This window comes from Tripterygium wilfordii, chromosome 23, assembly GCF_013401445.1.
Source record: "Tripterygium wilfordii isolate XIE 37 chromosome 23, ASM1340144v1, whole genome shotgun sequence".
Taxonomy (NCBI): Eukaryota; Viridiplantae; Streptophyta; class Magnoliopsida; order Celastrales; family Celastraceae; genus Tripterygium; species Tripterygium wilfordii.
Window position 1 is genome coordinate 3,457,639 of NC_052254.1, and position 17,922 is coordinate 3,475,560.

The 17,922-nt window shown below is 37.5% G+C and overlaps 2 protein-coding genes across 3 annotated transcripts; both read right to left on the bottom strand.

Annotated features, from left to right (window-relative positions):
* Nucleotides 1-30: 30 nt before the first annotated feature.
* On the bottom strand, nt 31-9,690 carry LOC119993273 (AP-4 complex subunit epsilon-like). The gene is made up of 11 exons (XM_038840323.1): nt 8,861-9,690; nt 8,573-8,758; nt 8,222-8,437; nt 7,995-8,105; nt 6,071-6,268; nt 5,835-5,966; nt 5,225-5,281; nt 4,998-5,114; nt 3,305-3,382; nt 2,091-2,234; nt 31-1,592 (listed from the first exon to the last, which is right to left on the bottom strand). Exons 1-11 carry the CDS (start codon nt 9,461-9,463, stop codon nt 486-488), a joined length of 2,949 nt encoding a protein of 982 aa, XP_038696251.1. The 5' UTR covers nt 9,464-9,690; the 3' UTR covers nt 31-485.
* Nucleotides 9,691-10,273: 583 nt separating this feature from the next.
* On the bottom strand, nt 10,274-17,612 carry LOC119993560 (ABC transporter E family member 2-like). Of its 2 annotated transcripts, none has more exons than XM_038840738.1 (13): nt 17,454-17,612; nt 17,076-17,191; nt 16,162-16,247; nt 15,974-16,071; nt 15,777-15,894; nt 15,606-15,695; nt 14,363-14,667; nt 14,053-14,248; nt 13,779-13,964; nt 13,388-13,657; nt 11,195-11,440; nt 10,723-10,856; nt 10,274-10,631 (listed from the first exon to the last, which is right to left on the bottom strand). In XM_038840738.1, exons 2-12 carry the CDS (start codon nt 17,176-17,178, stop codon nt 10,737-10,739), a joined length of 1,818 nt encoding a protein of 605 aa, XP_038696666.1. In that variant the 5' UTR covers nt 17,179-17,191; nt 17,454-17,612; the 3' UTR covers nt 10,274-10,631; nt 10,723-10,736. The 2 variants fall into 2 exon arrangements, with proteins under 2 accessions (XP_038696666.1, XP_038696667.1); XM_038840739.1 differs by having other exon boundaries at nt 17,076-17,188; nt 17,454-17,611.
* Nucleotides 17,613-17,922: the final 310 nt, after the last annotated feature.

Genomic DNA, 17,922 nt, shown 5'->3' on the forward strand with positions numbered 1-17,922 from the left:
GGCACTCTTGCTCCCTTCCATTAAGTACCCATTCCATAGCTCAAAATTCCCAAAAGTATGTGACTTACAAGACTCTTGAAGGTGGTACTACACAAGTTGAAAAACTCAAATCATAGCTCATAAAATACAGCATTATTGTACCGAGATAGCAAAACATGCACTTCCTCAACCTATCAATTCGGGTCCAGCCAACCTAAACCAAGGAGACTTCAGCACTGAATCCCTCAAGGGAATGCCCCATGTACACCAATTTTATCTATTCTTACAAAAAACCTATAAATCATCCCGCGACAGCTACAAATCTCCCATCCGAATCCAGTACAGTGAGGGCCAGTTTAATCTGTCCTGAAGTGCCTTCAGTTCTGACTACCACATTGTATCACTGCATAAATGCAAATAAATAACCGGCCAGCTCCATGAAGGCATAACTCGATCACATGACATTTAGCTTCAATGACACAGGTGAAAGTTTTCCACGTAACAATTTATCCGAGCAGATCTTTAAACAAGTTGGGATTTTGACTCAATGGTGTCACACCCATCTGCCTTACGAGCGCATCCTTTTCCAGTGCATCTTTAAGGTTAGGGCCCTTATTAAATTGTGTAGCATGCGTTGTTGTTGCTCCGGGAGCACTTTGGATGCTGGCATTTGACAATCCGGATAAAAGGTTATCATTGCTATTAGTTGATAGTGAATATGCCGTATCTCCTCTCTGCACACTTCCAGGTCCCTCCTCATATAGGGATGTAAAATCAGGCACTTTAGCAGTGCCAGCATTGCTCTGATTGGAAGTTGAAGTAACGTTGGTCGAGTCGAGCAGCCCCTCCAATTCCTTAAATGGATCCACTGATGGAGTGCCACCAGAGACTATTGTCTCACCCAAGTCGAGCAAGTCTGGAGGGGGTTGAATAGGAACTGTCTTCTCAGCTGCAGTTTCACTCCTAGATGCAGCCGCTGCTTTGGATACCTGAGACTTTTCTCCAGAATAGCTGCTAGTTTTTGTACCTTTATGGCCAGCTGAAGATGCTCTCCGCTCAGTTTTTGATGCACCTCCAAAGAGTGATTGAGCAAGCTTCTGTTTTTCTGGAGAAATTTCAACCTGTTGCTTCCTTGAATCAATAGAGGTATCACGTGTTTTTGCATTCACAGAGCTCGTCCGATCAACTTGTGTTACCCCATTTGCTGTTTTCTGTGAAGCAGAATCTGAAGTGGAGCTGGAAGAGGAGTAAGTTGGCCTACCCCACTTCTTTTGAACACCATCAAGTCGTAGCTTGACTTCAGAGGATCCCATATCAGAAACAGATGGTACTGATGATGCCTGTTGGGTCTCCCTATAATAAGATGACTCAGGCACCGGAACCAATTCGGTAGAGGATGCAAGTGACACTGGAGGAACCAACGACGGAACTGATGGCTTTGGAAGTTCATATGCCTCAAACTTAAGACCATGAGAAACTTCATTGTGGTCTTGATTTCTAAAGTTGCCGATGTTTAACATTCCAGAACGTTCATTCCCGGGAATATAGGGTTGTGCTCCTTTTTCTAGCGACTGATGCACATAACTATTGAGGAAAGCAAGGCTCTTATCAACCTGCAATGCAGATACATTTTAGAAAAGAATTAACATTGACAACAACAAAAATGAAAAGAATAACAAGTAAATTACCACTCTCAAAACCTAGGATTGCATTACCTGTACTTCCAAATAGCATTACATAGTTAAGGGGTTTTTCTGTTATTTGCATAGCATGGTTAAAAAATGCTTGATGTTGTGGCATGGCATAATGAATCAAGCATGACAAACAATTGAGCTCTTAAGTTAAGATGCCAAAATAAAACTCACGATTTTTTTGGACGAAATAAAGCTCCCTCAATTTAACAGGAGAAACAGGTTAAATGTCAATTTCTAGATCATGTAGTAAGTAAAAGAACTGGTTAAGTTCCAAAAGCTCTGAAACTAAACCTAAATCATAAAAGTTTCTTAATTACTATAGAGAAAATGACAGTTTCTATGGGTTATGTTTCTCATCAGTCTCCACACTGGAACCAAATTACAAAGGGGCAAAAGGTGAAGAAAATGAAAGCTGACCTCAATGTCCTCACAACTTGCATCTGATGGAATTATACTTTCAACAGCATGAACATCTAAGCCAATGACTGCTTGGAGTTCATAAGCACGTTGCTGCAAGTCTGTTGAGTGAGAAGCCGACAATTCTTCTACTAAAGATTGACACTGAGAAAGGGAAGAGAGAACAAATTCAAAATATTTCTGAAAAAGAAAATGCATTGTAAACAGATACTACTATTCCTGAGAAGAGTAAGGGACATGCATGTAAATTAGTCTTTTCTTAAGAATATCTAGGCAATAATATATTTATCTTATATATGTAAGGAGATTAAAAGAAATACATGTAAATTGCATTTCGAAAAACAGTGTGTGAGCTAGTGAGTATGAGAGAGGAAGAAAGAGAGTGCTTTTGCAATTTGCAATGGTTATTACTTATTAGACAAGAAATCTGCATTAATGCCAAAAACAAAAGTAATCTGCATAAACATTTCGACTTCATTATATTCTGAAATTTATAAGGTGATTTAGAAGCAATCCAACAGAGATCCTAAGAAGCTCTTCAAGTTCATTAATCCGACTCTGATTTGTATCCACCAAACACTAATACGTGTAAATCTAAATGACAGCTAAGTTCAAATAAGTTCACCTCATTCAAATCACAAGCTCTCTTCAGCAATCCTCCTTGAGTAGAATTTTACCACATAGGTACATCAGTTTTCTAAGACTCTCTTATTAGTCCTTCCACTCATGCTAAAGTCCAGATGGCCTAGGGACCCACAAATTTGTCTGTCATCAATAATTTTAGTTTCATAAAATGCTGCACGCCCAGGAAAGTGTCAAGGAACAAAGTAAATTGAACAGCTAGAGAAAAACAATATCCCGTCTAACTTTGCACAATGCACACGAACAGAACCCCCTTGGCGCCCCTCATTGTATTTATTAGTTTCACCTTCTCAAAAAAAGGTCTAAAAATTCCCCTAATCCATTGAATTCTGTATTGTTGAAGAAGCTGAAATGCAAGAATATGATGAAATTAAAATGCTTGACATTACCAAGGGCAAGAAATCTAAGATATCAAGGATCCACCAATAAATATTATAGAAACAGAAATCTGGCCTCGTCTACCAATGGTTGGATCGGAGTTCCTATTGGATTTCAGGTGTATTATAATTTATATACTTACAGCTGATCCAGATTAAAGAAAGAAATTTGTGCATACACACTTCAAAATCTACCTCAGGAAGCATATCCACTTTCCTTCCTGCGGCTATTCCAAACGCATATACCTTCATAAGCGCTGTAACTGCATATGCCTTCAAAAAAAAGTAGCAACATATTACCGTTTTAGAGAGTGAGAGAGAGGCAGAGGCAGAGGCAGAGAGATTCAAAAGCATTCAGGCATTCCCAACTCCCCATGATGATCATATAGCAAAGCAAATACTAGAATGAAAGAGTATTAGCATGTAATTAATGCAACTTCTCAGGCAAAAAGCCTGCATTGAGACCCCCACCCAAATGAAATTTTTTAAAAAAGACAACCCACCAGACACAAGTAAGCAAACAAAAACAAATGAAAAAAAGACAAATTAGCTGAAAAGTGATGCATATTGCCAAATTACATAAACATAACAATCAAGCATCCAAAATTTCATCAGAAACAACTATACTGTTATAGATACCAAGACCACGTGGAACCTCATCCCATGCATTACGCTATCTATGTTACCGAATGTAAATCTAACCATTCATGAAAGTGTCACCCACATAAAAAGTTAAAAACTAAAAAGTATATGAGACCCATGAAGATCCTACAGATAAAATGATCAGGAGATTTCAAACAATTACAACAAAAACTCAAGCAAATATGATTTGAGATAGAAGACAATAATCATAACCACAGTATAGAAAATGCCATACAAAACATGCATCAGTTTCACGAGAACTTGCAAAAGGACAACCGCTAATAACACTTTGGCCTATGTCAATTTGAAATCATAAAATCTTCATCTCAAATATTTTGGCCGGCTAAAATTAGGAGTCCATTACGTGGATTCGCTTGGGAACAAAAAAGCGAAAATTGCTATTATTCAATGGGGAGCAGATTTGGTATATTCAGTTTAATAGGCACTGGGGGAGCTATTGAGGTTTACAACATTACGGCAGGGCACATGGTATCTGGAGAAAGGCATGGCTTTCTTAGATGGAAGAAAGTAAGAGCTGGTATATGCACAGGCAAAAGCTACTTTAAGGTGTTAAGAAGTAAGTATGACCATAATTGAGATATTAATTTCCCCTGGAAGGCTATTTGGTGCACACTTTCTCCAGCAGAGGTCTGAAGGGATGGGTTTATTCCTCTAGGAGGCAGCTTGGCAGAGAATCATGACAGTAGACAATCTCCAGCAAGGCCATGTCCTCATGAACATTGCAAGTGGACTGCTCAGTTGTGCTATATGATAAAAGGGATTCCAGGCATCCACTGGGGATTGGGGCATAAATGGTGTTTCACATGGCATAACAACCCATAACTAGAATCTGGTCCAGAGGTAAGAAAATCACATCTCCCACTTAAAAATTAAGCACTTAAGGAATTCCCACTGATTCATTAATGACCTGTTTTTTCCGAATCAAGGTGCAAGGACATTGCATATCTACAGAACTACAGAAGCATACATAAAATAATGTTCCCACTTTTGAAACAGCATAACACAAACTAAAGATACAAATGAGTAAAAAAAAACACTTAGAACATAAATAAAAGTGTTTTTTTTTTCTTTTACGTGGAACATATATATGCGGCATTTACACCATGAAATCTAATCAAAGCTCACAACCAACTTCAAACCACATGTTATGCATTGGAAAATAAGCTTGCCAATGAAGACATATATCACCTTCTGTGGATAAATATCATTAACATTTGAAGCATACCTTAACAATTTCATCATTTGAATATGACTCTGCCACATCACATAATTTCCCACTCACATACGATGCAGAAAACTTTCCATCAGCAGTACCATACTCCCCCAATACCCAACAAATAACCTGTAATGAAAATGGACCATTAATATAACTATCAGCAGCCCCTTGTTTCAACCATTTTTAAATGGAGAAATACAAGCTTACTAAAGAACAGAAGATAAATTGAAGTATACTTGAAGAAAAACCGAAGGAAGTTTTGGATCACCAATAATGCCCAAGTATGACTCCACCTGCACCACAAAATAATAAACAGAAGGTAAGAGAGAACAAGAGAAAGGCTGATGCCACGGTCGCCGTCTAAACTCTAAAAGGTGGTTTTCCTCTTTTTGGATGCTTTTTTTTTCATAATGTCCTTTTGAAATAAGAGGATTAAAAAACTATCCCTTCCAGTTTTCAAAAGTCACCGATCCTCTATGTAAGAGGTAAGAACTAGCAATTGTAACAAGTAGGAATAAAGTTAAAAGCTAAAACCCAGCAAAGCAAATTAAGAAAAAGACTTTTAACCTCTAAGGAAACCATATTTAACAAAAAAAACCACATAAGTCATTCTACTAATCCATCCTACATTTTCTTTTTCAGAGGGATGAAGGATTATTTTATATACAGAAGGATGAAGGATTGTTTAATACAGATGGATAGAAGGAGTTCAGATGCATTTAGAACTAATCATTTTCATGATTCCAATCCTTGCAATATTTCATTTATAAGGGTATTGAAAATCAGTTCACATGCATATACAAACATAATCAAGCTAAATCAAGAGCAATTATTAGATCCACATACAGCAGATGATCTCAGCTGACTATCTGCAGTGTCATCATCCTCTCCAAATCCCTCAGCAATTAAACGCATCAAGTTATGTGCCACCTTAATATTAACTAGATCTCCTGCATGCTCAAAAACCTTGTTCATGGTCTGTAAACAAGCATCAGGAATGGCAAACACTGAAAGTTCAGGTGATCAACAATCAAATTAAGTTAAATAAACAAGCTGAAAAGCAAAAGAAAGAATCTATATACCTGGATAAACCATTGATTGCTTGGTGCAAATTGCTCCGCAAGTTCAACACATCGAGATGCTATTTCAGTTTTGTAATGATTATCGCTAATGCTAATCATGTAATCAATCATCCGATCAACAATCACTTCTACATTGGAGGACTTGGTCATTTTGTATAGAAGTTCAAAAGTTTTTCTCTTTAGAGTATCATCTGGATCCTGTATCAGCACCAGCCATGATTAGCATGCAATACAGATATAAGAACAAGTATGCAAGGAAATAGGTATAGTATTGAACAAAATAGAAGTCCATAGAATTCAAGAAAAGCTCCATCGGATATACAATTTCTTGTTCTGAATCCGGATTTGTTAACAACAGGGTATCCGACCAGACCCAATTGATATTCATACAATATAATTCTGAAAATAGATTTAAAAAGTATCATCTAATAAATAACTATCATGAAAAATTACATACAACTATGGTAAAATAGAAATCGATATTGCATTCCCCTTGCCCAACCCTGGCTGCAGATTTTCTTATATCCTTGGAAGTTTTTTAAAAATTCCCAAAGAGAACACGAGTTTCAACTAAAAGCAACAGTTCTCATTGACAGCATCTGGTTGTTTAGGAATAAATCAATTTGTGAAAATTATGTTACTGATATCAAGGATATTTCTGACCATATAAAGAAATCTGACATGGAGCATATAAATGCTTGGCAAAGTTGGAGAAAGGGGAAGGATATAATGCGGGCAATGAGTAAATGGGTTCCTCCACTCCTTGATATGATCAAAGTCAACTTTGATGCTGCTATTCGCAAGATGTGGCGCAGAGGTCTGCTCACACTAGATGGAGTGGTAGAGTCTCCTAAGAGTGCCTTGAAGCCCGTACTATTTCATTAGAGAGTCCTAACAAGGATTATGATATTGTATTTATTGATCCTAATTGATAGTTTTGTTTTTGCCTTTGTTTGCCCCTTATGCAGGTTTGATTAAAAAAAGACCTTGAGGTCACATGTTCAATTCCTGGAAACAGTCTCCCTACATATTATGTGGGGGTAAGGTCTGCATACACATTGTCTGTACCCGACCCCGCCCCGCCTATTGCCAGAGCCTTTTATATCCGGATTCGTTTTGTGGCGGGTAATCAGGTTTGGGCCCTAATCGGGTAAACAGGTATATTATTGTATCAAAACCTACCTAATCGGATCCGGATCCGGCACTGACAAGCCTATCCACACCCCCCAAAAACGAGCCAGGGTATTAATTTAGCAAAAATTTTCACCTAAAGAATAAATGTCAAAACCTCGTGAAAGTAACCTAATAACTTATAGAGAGATTTGAAGAGATTAGTTGGTTGGGAAAAGACACCACCTTAATCGGTAAAAGCACATTATCAGGAGTAAGATACCAGTGACAAAAGGATGAATGTTTGGAATGGATTTCGTTTCCTTTGTTGTTGGCAAGGGTAACTCAGTGAATTTGTGGCACTTGGTTTGGCTTGTCTCTTTAAGAATCCAATTCCCAAATCTTCACACTTTTGCAGGGAACGCAAGATTTAATTTGCAAAGGGATCACTGAAACGTTGATTTCCAGAGGGAGGCTATATACTCAATTTTTTCTTCCTTGACAGGAAGATAGGGAGGGCTATAGTCTATAGATTAGAGAGTTTTCTATAGATTGTTAGTTTAGTATCGCAACTACAACAAGGGTTGCCTTCTGCAGTTGAGGAGGCATCCAGTGTATCGACATCAGACAATCTATTAAGATGCGATATAGTGGTGGTGAATACATCCTAATTCTGTAAGAAGAAAAACGAAACCATTATCTAGTAGTTCATTGTAACTGGTCAAGATATACTTACTGAGAAAAATTGATAGACCATAATCAGTTATCCAATCCATAGAACTGAAAGCCTCAAGATTCAAGAATGATATCTTACCTCTAAGCAGTCAATTACAGCCAGTTGGTGTTGCTCAGCAATCTCTGGACTTATTTTTATCAGTCGTCCAAGGGCATCAATGCCCATGTATTTAAGATTGTGGCTGTCACTCTGCCAACATCAATGTAATAACACACGTTACAAGGAATGAAAGACAAAAGCAACAACATAAGACTTCAATAACATAAGTTTGTTCAAGTTGTACCACATGATAGTAAGAGGACAACCTTCAAAAATCTAGATATTACATCAGCGGCAGACTTTAATAGCTCGGGATTGGGATGTATGGAAGAAACACAGCAAATGCACTCATAAAGACCAGCATTTCCTATATTACTCGAGGGATCACACTTTCTAAATAAGTCACCAAGAACAGTATACATTTGCTCACTAGCCCGCTTGTCACCACTGCCAAGCAATGCCAGAATTTTCAGCAACCTGATCTGCATAATTAAACTAAGATTTGAATGAACCATGATCCAGAATAGATATAAAGACTAACAAATAAGCAGTGTCAACAAACTTGACTAGCAAAGCAAGTGTTTCACTAGCATATATGCAAATACGAAGAGACACACCTGAATGAATGGAGCTGGCATATTATGATAATCGTAAGCCTTTGGCAATCTACGCTCAGCTACTTGTTTGAGAATGCTGACAAAGCTGACCACTAAGTCCTTGTAAGAATCCACATCAATGGTGATAAGATCAAAGAGAGGACAGAGGGTTGCACCCATGACGCCAGGATCATTGTCACAAAGCTTCTGCAATTGCATTCCCCACATAATTAGGAAGAAAATAATAACAAAAAAGAAGAAGATTGCTTTACTGGGAGTTCATCAAAGATGGGTATAAGGCTGACCTACCATGCGGAAATTGGATAGAAGATGGGAGACAGAGGAGGGCGATTTGCGGTAGAATCTATGGAGAGCCATGATTGCCTTCTTTCTGACAGCGTCCTTGGGGTGGCTGAGGAGCTCCACCACCTGGGGGAGCACGGCGGGAATGGTCTCCTCGTTGATGAGCTTGCAGACAGCATTAAGAGTTGCACAAACTACAAGATAATTGTCGGATTTGAGGTCCTTCTGGATTGTATTGACAATGAGAATGATGAGGTCGTGATCCTCGTTCAAGAAGAGAGTGACAGCGAGGTATCCAGTTCGCTTGAGTAGTAGATTATCGTCGTGAGTCATCTTGACGGCATGAATGTAGCCGAAAGAGGCGTCGTGGCCGAGCATCTCGATGTAGACGAGGCGGATAATGTATTCCTTCATCTTCCGCTTTGGGATGTCGGGCTCAGAGATGCGGCGCTTGAGAGTGTCGATCTCGTGGAGGACAATTCGGTCCTCCTCTGCCTTGGAGCGGGCCTCGCCGATCGACTTTACCAGATCCAGGAACTCCTTGGATTGGCCGAAGCCACCCTGCGACCCCATCGCCAGCTCTCTCCCAATCGTCTTTAATTGCTCCATTTTCTCGATTCTGGATTTGGGTTCTCTCTTTTTAGGGTTTTGGAGTCGAACTTTGGAGCATCAACGCTTAGATTTGATCTGGAAAGAACGAAAAAAAGTTCTTTTTTTTAATTTGTACAGAGAGGGGGGCAAGTGTTGCTGTACAGAGGAGGCAACAAAAACAGATTTTGTTTTTTTGAAAGAAAACAGAGCCGTAAAAAAAGCAAGAAGGTGCCCACTAACCCTGGGTCGGCTCCCTCCCTTTCTCTATCTTGTGTTGTCTTTCTCTATCTTGTGAAGTCTGTGTGTCACGGTCGGTTTCAATCGATTTTTGAGGTAAATTTAATCAATCAATGAACTGATTTTTGACGGTTAGATTGATTTTTCATTTTTTCGGTTAATTTTTCAGTTATTTCCCATTAACATTTGTTTAACAATAGCTGATGGGTTCATTTTAACTTGGTGACTTTTTTTTACTTGAATGTTTTCTGTACAATTTTTTTGAAAAAAATGAATGTATTTTGATCGATTTTATTAGTCTTAACTTTATTTTATATATCAAAGAAAAATCAAATTAAACTTGAAAAGATATAAAATTTATAGACGGTTTAATATAAATGAAATAAAATCTAAATTGAAATTGTAAATCCACAAAAAATTCTGAATTTAAATTTAAAATGTTGTTGAATTTTTTTTATTTAGGTAAAAAATATATAGTTAAAATACTAATTAACTAAATCAAAAATAGTGTTAATTTATTTTTATTTTGATAAAAAATAATTCATGATTTAAAAATAAAATTTCCGATACTGGTAATGTCACTCGCCAGACTAATGTCTCAAAATTTTCCAATAACTATGAAAAACCCTTCACAAATTTTGCTCAACCTCGCTTTCATGTCTCTATATTGTAAGTGTATCATCAAACACGAAGGTCGTAGCTGTAGGCTGTAGCAAATCATATGAAATACAGTAACACCAGCCTAGCAACACAAGAAGACTAACCAAAACTGGAGAATATATGGCTTTTTCAAAGAAATTACATTAAAGAAGCATCATAGAGACATAGAGCCCTTCACCAAGGCATGACAACCATCTTTAGTCGATTTACGAATAATTTTTGCAAGAATCCCACACCCCAGCTCTCTTTTGTTTTGCCAATGCCTTGAGATTTATGCATAAATCACCACCTGCAAACAAAATGAAGACAACAGTCGAACTTTAGTCATTCCAAGAGGAAGTGCATATAGAGAGTGACCGGTGGAAATAAGTTCATTAAACCTGTCAACACTACTTTAATCATCCAGGTAATAATAAGATCCAGCGGCTTTCTGCTCCCGGTCCTTGGTTGATTCCAGCTTGTTGATTCTTGGCCGGAAATTTGTTGGATCCCGTCTAAATGTGATATCCAGATGCTGCATTAAGCGCAACAAATTGGAAAGGTGAGCACCATTTCATTTTTTCTTCTAAATCTTCCCCTACGAGGGTTTGTTAAGGGAAGGGAGCAGCAAAAGAGAGGATATATCAATAAAATTAAATAGCTGATCAATTAATAGACAAGTGAAAGTTAAGGCTGCCTTGAGTATTTAGGGCCAGACTGAGGTTTGGATAAAAAGGATATAAATCTAGGAATGATCTTCCATAAACAAAAGAAAAATATTTCCAACAGTAAAGTCAGGTACTATAATTCAATCTTCAATATTGTCACTTCATTAATTAGAGAGGGAATATATAAATAGTAAAAGAGGCTTACTGATAGGAATAGATTCATCCCAGTCAACAATGACTGTGGAGAGTTCGCAACACAGTCCAAAGACGGCTTTCCCTCATATACAATAACTCTGTCTGCCAGGTAAGTCGCCATTATAAAGTCATGCTCCACCACAAATGCAGTCTTCTTTGCATGAAGAATAAACCTCTTTATGACTTTGGAAGCAACAATGCGCTGCTCAGAATCAAGATACGCACTTGGTTCATCTATCAAATAAATGTCTGCAGGCTGCATCCACAACAAACCCAGGTTAGATAATATAAAATGAAAAGAAACATTAAGGGTTAGATCTCTTCAAGAAATTTCCTCATTCTATAAGCAGACACAGATAACGAGACTATTTGCTCTTAGTTCTGCAGACAAATCTAACAAAGGGGATTTTGCAAGGCAATTGCCCAAGTAATGAGGAACCAAAATCCCAAACACTAATGCCGGATCTAAATCCAGGACTTTCCTTCAGTGACAGGTAAGAGTTAAAACCAGCCAAACTTTGCAACTACTCAAGCAAGAGAGCAGCTATTGCATGTCTAGAGCAAAAGAAATTTTTATTCCAGGGGCATAAAGATAGTGCCGCTCAAAAAAAGAGTACAGGGAAGGAAAATAAAAACAACAGTGTGTCAAAAACAACTGAGAGGAAAACAAGGCTACGCTAGGTTGAAAACATCAGTAAGCTACTCTAAGCTGAAAAAATTAATAAGCTACCCTAAGCTGAAAACTATAATCACAGTATTACATGTCTAGAGCAAAGATTTTAACATAGAAAACAAAGGTAAAGTGGTAAACAACTCCCGTGCACAAGGCTCTTGCCATGGGCGAGGTTGGGGACAGGTAGGATATATGCAGACGTTACGACCACATAATATGTGAGGTTAAACCACTACAACTCTACCACTGGGCCACATGTTCGCCTGATCATGGAAATCAAATTTTCAAAATAATGATCCCTCCTTTCCCTAGGGGAATCTCTTTTGCCATTCAATCCATCTATAGTTACACTATTTACTAATCTCTCTTTCATATCCTTGTCACTCTCACCTAAGCCTTCCTCTTGTCTCCTTCAAATCTTATACTTGAAAGTTCACTTTTCATACCATAACACTCACATATCCAAGCTTCCTCTACCTCAGATAAGTAGTTCCTGAGAGCAAACTAGATATATACTATCATAAAGAAGTACAGACCAAACATCCATGCCCAAAAAAAAAAACTAGTCCTCAACGGAACAAACCCAGACTTGTTCCAACAAAATATAGTACCAAAATATATTGCTAACTGAGGATAAATATATAGCCCTCCATCCACCTTCTCGGTCATCCGATAAATTTTCTTTCCATTCGGGGGAAAAAAAATCAAACAAGACATTTAGAATGAAGGATTTGGCTATCACAACCGATGACAATCTCAAAGCAAAAAACTCTATTCCTTAAATTTCAATGAAAAACCCTCCGGCCCAACTATTTTATTGATGGGGCATTAGAAAGTTCAAACCCTGGGCTTATGTTATCATGGGTCATGCTCAACTCTTATAAGGCATGTGATGTGTCGTTTGCCTTTATGCATGGAGGCTTTTTGGGGTAATGCATCATTTGCCTTCATGACTGGAGAAACTCTCAATAAAGAATGAAGGATACCAAAAGAGTCATTAGCTACTTAACCCACAATTTACTAAGGATCTTAGTAACATAGCCCTGACCTGATTAGCCAAACCTTTTCCTTTTAAATTGGAAGACAAATAAAAAGAAAACTGCACCCACTCCTAAAGTTTTATTGCTAATTCACAGGAAATAAAACGGTGAGTCTCGAGATCACAGTGATCATATGGCTTCAGCCTTCAAAAACTCCATCTACAAGAATAAAAGAGATTAGAAATATGATTTGCTCCAAAGCCCCTCCATTTCAGTACATGAAGCTAGTATTCAAATCGACATCCTAACCCAACCAATCTTCCAATTATCTCATTAAACTCGCTCTTCATCATGCTCCTATGCACTTTGCATGGAAACTCTTCTACTCTTTCATTGCAATCTTAGAAAGAAGAAGATAACTCGACTATGAATTTTTTGACCATCAACAGGATCAAGCCATCAAAATACCACCCCATTTTTCACTCAAACTCAATAGACTACCAACAAAGAGTGTCTCCGAATTTATTTACAGGATTAGTTAACATTTTACCTTCCCTAGGCAGAGACATAATGCAACTCTTTGCAACTCCCCACCAGAGAGATTCACCACTTCCTGATCCATTAGTTGTTCAATTAACAGTGGCTTCATAACATCTGACATAAACTGAGGATGAGTATACGAATCACGTATCTTTTGATGTAGCAAGTGTCGGACAGTTGACTGGAATCTTGGACTAATCTTCTGGGGCTTGTAAGATACATTAAACTCAGGAATCTCCACATCAGTACCTTCAACAGTATCAGGCTTCAATAAACCAGCCTGTACATCCAAATATCCCATAGCAAATCAGATAGGCAATAGATTTTGTTTCCATTCAAAAAATATTTGATGGCAAGATCTATATCACTAAGGGCACAAAAATGATTGAAAGAGAAAATACCAGCATACGAATAAACGTTGTCTTCCCTGTTCCATTCTCACCCAGCATTACAACAATCTGAGAATCAGTAAATTCACCCTCGATCACGCGAAGCTTAAAATTCCCCTGAGTTTTAGCCATGGTTGGGTATTTATATCGTGCATATGTCTCAATCTCCTCGGCACTCTCTTGAGGTGTCTCAGCAACCTAAAAATTGATAATGACAATAATGGTCAAGTAAATGTTGAGACCAGGGCAGGCCCGTCAGGGATATCCAATAAACTAACACGTCTACCTTGAAGGTGAGAGATTCATCCCGGAAACGCAAATTTTCGGTAGGTACAAATCCAGCTAAGAATATGTTAATGCCTTCCCTAACAGAAAAGGGAAGAGTGACAACCCCATATGCACCTGGTTTCCCATACAGGCAGCAAATGAAATCCGATAGATAATCCAAGACACTAAGGTCATGCTCCACGACAATTACATAGCTGGAAAAAAAGAGTAAATAGAGTTGATTATCTTGCTCAAATCTAGTGTAAAAAAGAAATAAAGTATCTGAAAAGATAAATTAAAAAAAAATAACGAAGAAAATCAAACCAGACCTATTAGGCCTCAGCAAAGATCTGACAACTCGGGCAGCTTTCAGCCTTTGTTTCACATCAAGATAACTTGAGGGTTCATCAAACATATATATCTCTGCATTCTGTATGGCCACAACGGCAATGGCAAACCTCTGGAGCTCTCCACCAGACAAATCCCCAACATTTCGATCTATCACCTGGTTCAGCTCAAGATCAGCACAAAGTTCTGCCTTTACATCTCGCTCATCTTTTTGGTCAAGCACCTGCCCCACATTGCCTTGAACTGCTTTTGGAATGTGATCAACATACTGTGGCTTGATAATAGCCTGTTGAATTCAATTTTACAATTCAAAAGAATAGCCAATCAATTTCTCTCCAGCGATGAAGATGATAATAGTCAAATAGTACATGCACAATGATCAAAAAGTCGCCACACGGGGATGCAACACCAGGTAGCACGAAAAATACGAGATTTCTGATTCTTGTTGTGCATATTTACAGGCAAATACATTATAACAAAGAAAACACTATTAACATTCTCCATCATCAAAATATCTTCTCTGGTATTTAAGCATAAAGGACTTGGTTCAGCGAGGAAGAGCAACACAACAAAGCAAAATAATTCAAGTATAGGAAGGAGGAAAACTCAAGATCCAGAATTCATGACTACCAGAAAAGAGACAACACACTTATGAACAAAATTAAAAAATGTAAAAATAGACTAAACTACTCAGGCAACCATATTGCATGGTTAAAACATCACATGTATGCATCATACATAATGTATGCACCACTCCCACTGAAAGGTCCGTAACCCACTCTTATTGTAACTTACTAACTTCTGTTTTACCATTTTCACAACTTGAAGAGTTGAAGAACAGAACCATCATATGGATAGAATATTGCATTAGGTAGTCACACTCACATCTATGCAACTTACTCAGAGGCTTCCAGCTCTTATTGCTATTATATATAAAATTGTGCCAATGACTAGCAAGTAGTGATAATCCCAGTTAAAAATGCGAAAATGATCAGCATACTAAATAAACCAATAAAATATACGTGCCAAAATTAAAGTGCTTAGGGAACATGGGTTTGCAATTTGGGCCACTTCAATATCTTAACCAAGTAGTTATAGAGCTCATATGATATCCCCTCCACAAAAATTGTCTTCTTTTCTGAAAAATGTATTACTAAGCAACAAAACAGTGACATAAAAAGAAACTCTAACAGGGGGTCCTCATCGAATTAAACAGAAATGTACCTTCAAATTGTCTTCCAGGATACGAGTAAAATAATTCTGCAGCTCTGAACCTCGGAAATATGTCAATATTTCCTGCCAATCTGGAGGGTTCTGCCAAAAGAAAAGTAGAAAATCAGTGAACAAGATATACGATTGAAGAAGCAATAAAGATGAAGTGCCTGATGATATTACATTGAAACGACCCAAATTTGGTTTCAGTTTTCCAGCCAAAACTTTAAGAGCTGTAGACTTCCCAATGCCATTTGTTCCAACCAACCCAAGAACTTGCCCAGGCCTTGGGACTGGCAATCTGTAATTTTAATTTCACAATCTCTCAAACGATAGAAAAAATAGTATGGCATATAAAGGAAGAAAAGTTGATAATTAACCTGTGCAATTTAAATGTGTTGGGGCCATATCTATGAGTTGTATCTTTATCCAAGTCTTTCGGCAAGTTGATGATCTGGATTGCTTCAAATGGGCATTTCTGTACCAGTGGATCGACTTATCAGTTCATATCTTCCTGTAGAGAAAAACTTACAAAAGCCAACAAAGATGCAAACTTCAATATACAAACCTTAACACAGATTCCACATCCAATGCACAACTCCTCTGAGATAAAAGCAATCTTAGAGGCAGAAGTAACCTCAATACACAGTTTCCCTGCACAAAAATTTGAGAGGTTCTATTTGATACGGATTAACTTGCAAGCAAAAACTGGCATTCTACTAACGATTAGTTGTTCCTTTTTTAATGAAATATGATTATAGCAAACCCACCATTTGCCATTTCAGTCGAAGCTTAAGGCAGTAAACCTAGTCATCATAAGTAAATTTCAAAATAAAGTCTAAAGGTTCACTCCTTTGCCTTAATGGCCACCTAGATATATGAGATTATGAGTTTGGTCATAAAATTATACATACCAAAAAAATTCTTTATAAGATCCTAGTCCATGTCCAACTAATCTCAAACTTACATATTTTTAATAAGTACACAAAATCTGCAGTCAAAATTTTACATATTTTAAATGCAGACTTATTGCAAAGTTGCTGCATCAATATCAATCCCTCCTAGCTCGAGAAAATTCGTCCTCGAGCATTACAGATAGGTTAGTCCTCCGATACCAACTAATGTAGGAAGAGAAATGGGATAGTCAACTAAAAGGAGTTGAAGGATAAATGATAGCTAAAAAAACAGAGCAACACTTTAAAGTAACTGAATGTTCTGAATTTCATTCATAAAATATACTTATCACATCGTATAAATTTGTAGATAGAAACTAGAAGTCCTAAAGGCAGTTAACCTACAGAAAACATATCGAAAACAAATCCAATACCCAAAAACAAAGAAAGAGTGGCGCTGATATTCATATAAACATGAATGGGGCAGACAAAATTCACATGAATAGGTGACTCAGACAGGAAAGCATAATATTGGGCACTTATAGAACATCGATCCACTGAGAGAAAGAGAGAGCGGAGAGAAAAGTACCAGTCTTGACGACGGGGCAGCTCTTCTTGCACTCCTGACGGCACTTTTTAGGCTTGCACCTGTCCGAACTCACTATAGCTATACGCGTCAACCTGTCGGCCATCTCCCTCTCTCTTCTATATCCAGAGATTATGTAATGTATTAATAAAAAATAAAATTTATTGAACAACTACTGAACATTTAAACTAACAAAATTAAAATCTAGAAGACGATCCTGCAGATTTTATGATTTTCTTTAACATTCAACGCATAAATTTAATTGATGGATCAAATAAACAAACAGAAATTGATCGGAAGTAAAGGAAATCTGTGACAGCAAACGCAAAGATAAATTGAAATTAAAAGAAGTAAAAAAAAAACGAAACAGAAATAGCATACCTGAAGCAAAACGGAACAACGACGTTGAGATTTGAGAACAGAGGAGAAAGGGAGAGAAGTCGGAAACGAAAGACGTGTGCTGGGAACGCTAACAGAGAAAGCGTATAGCTACAGCGAGCAGCCAAATGAGAAAAGTGAAAGCTATTTTAGGGTTTAGCTGTCTATGTGATATGTGGATCCGACCCGGATTGGGGGAGAACAAATAAACCCCAATTTTTTTTATAAAGGAATCCAATAATATATTTTTTCAAACAAATCATGGAAATATTTGTGTTTAACAAACGATTAGAATCATTATATTTCTTATGTTAAAGTCTGATTTTTAGTTTAAATAAAAAAATATATTATTGAATTCCTTAAGCTAAATAATACACATTTACGAAGTTCTCAAAAATATTTATGCATAATGTAAAGCTCATCCCTTAAATTTAGCTTACTACATTCGAGTCACTAGTTGGAATAGTAAATA

Excerpts from the sequence above, each read along its gene's own strand:
- LOC119993273 (XM_038840323.1), bottom strand. The coding sequence starts at position 9,463 with ATGGAGCAATTAAAGACGATTGGGAGAGAGCTGGCGATGGGGTCGCAG. Across the intron at positions 8,759-8,860 it reads TTCTATCCAATTTCCGCATG|AAGCTTTGTGACAATGATCC; the intron begins GTAGGTCAGCCT and ends ATGCAATTGCAG. Across the intron at positions 6,269-7,994 it reads CTGTAATTGACTGCTTAGAG|GATCCAGATGATACTCTAAA; the intron begins GTAAGATATCAT and ends GTGCTGATACAG.
- LOC119993560 (XM_038840738.1), bottom strand. The coding sequence starts at position 17,178 with ATGGCCGACAGGTTGACGCGTATAGCTATAGTGAGTTCGGACAGGTGC. Across the intron at positions 14,668-15,605 it reads TCCTGGAAGACAATTTGAAG|GCTATTATCAAGCCACAGTA; the intron begins GTACATTTCTGT and ends TGAATTCAACAG. Across the intron at positions 13,965-14,052 it reads ATGAATCTCTCACCTTCAAG|GTTGCTGAGACACCTCAAGA; the intron begins GTAGACGTGTTA and ends ATCAATTTTTAG.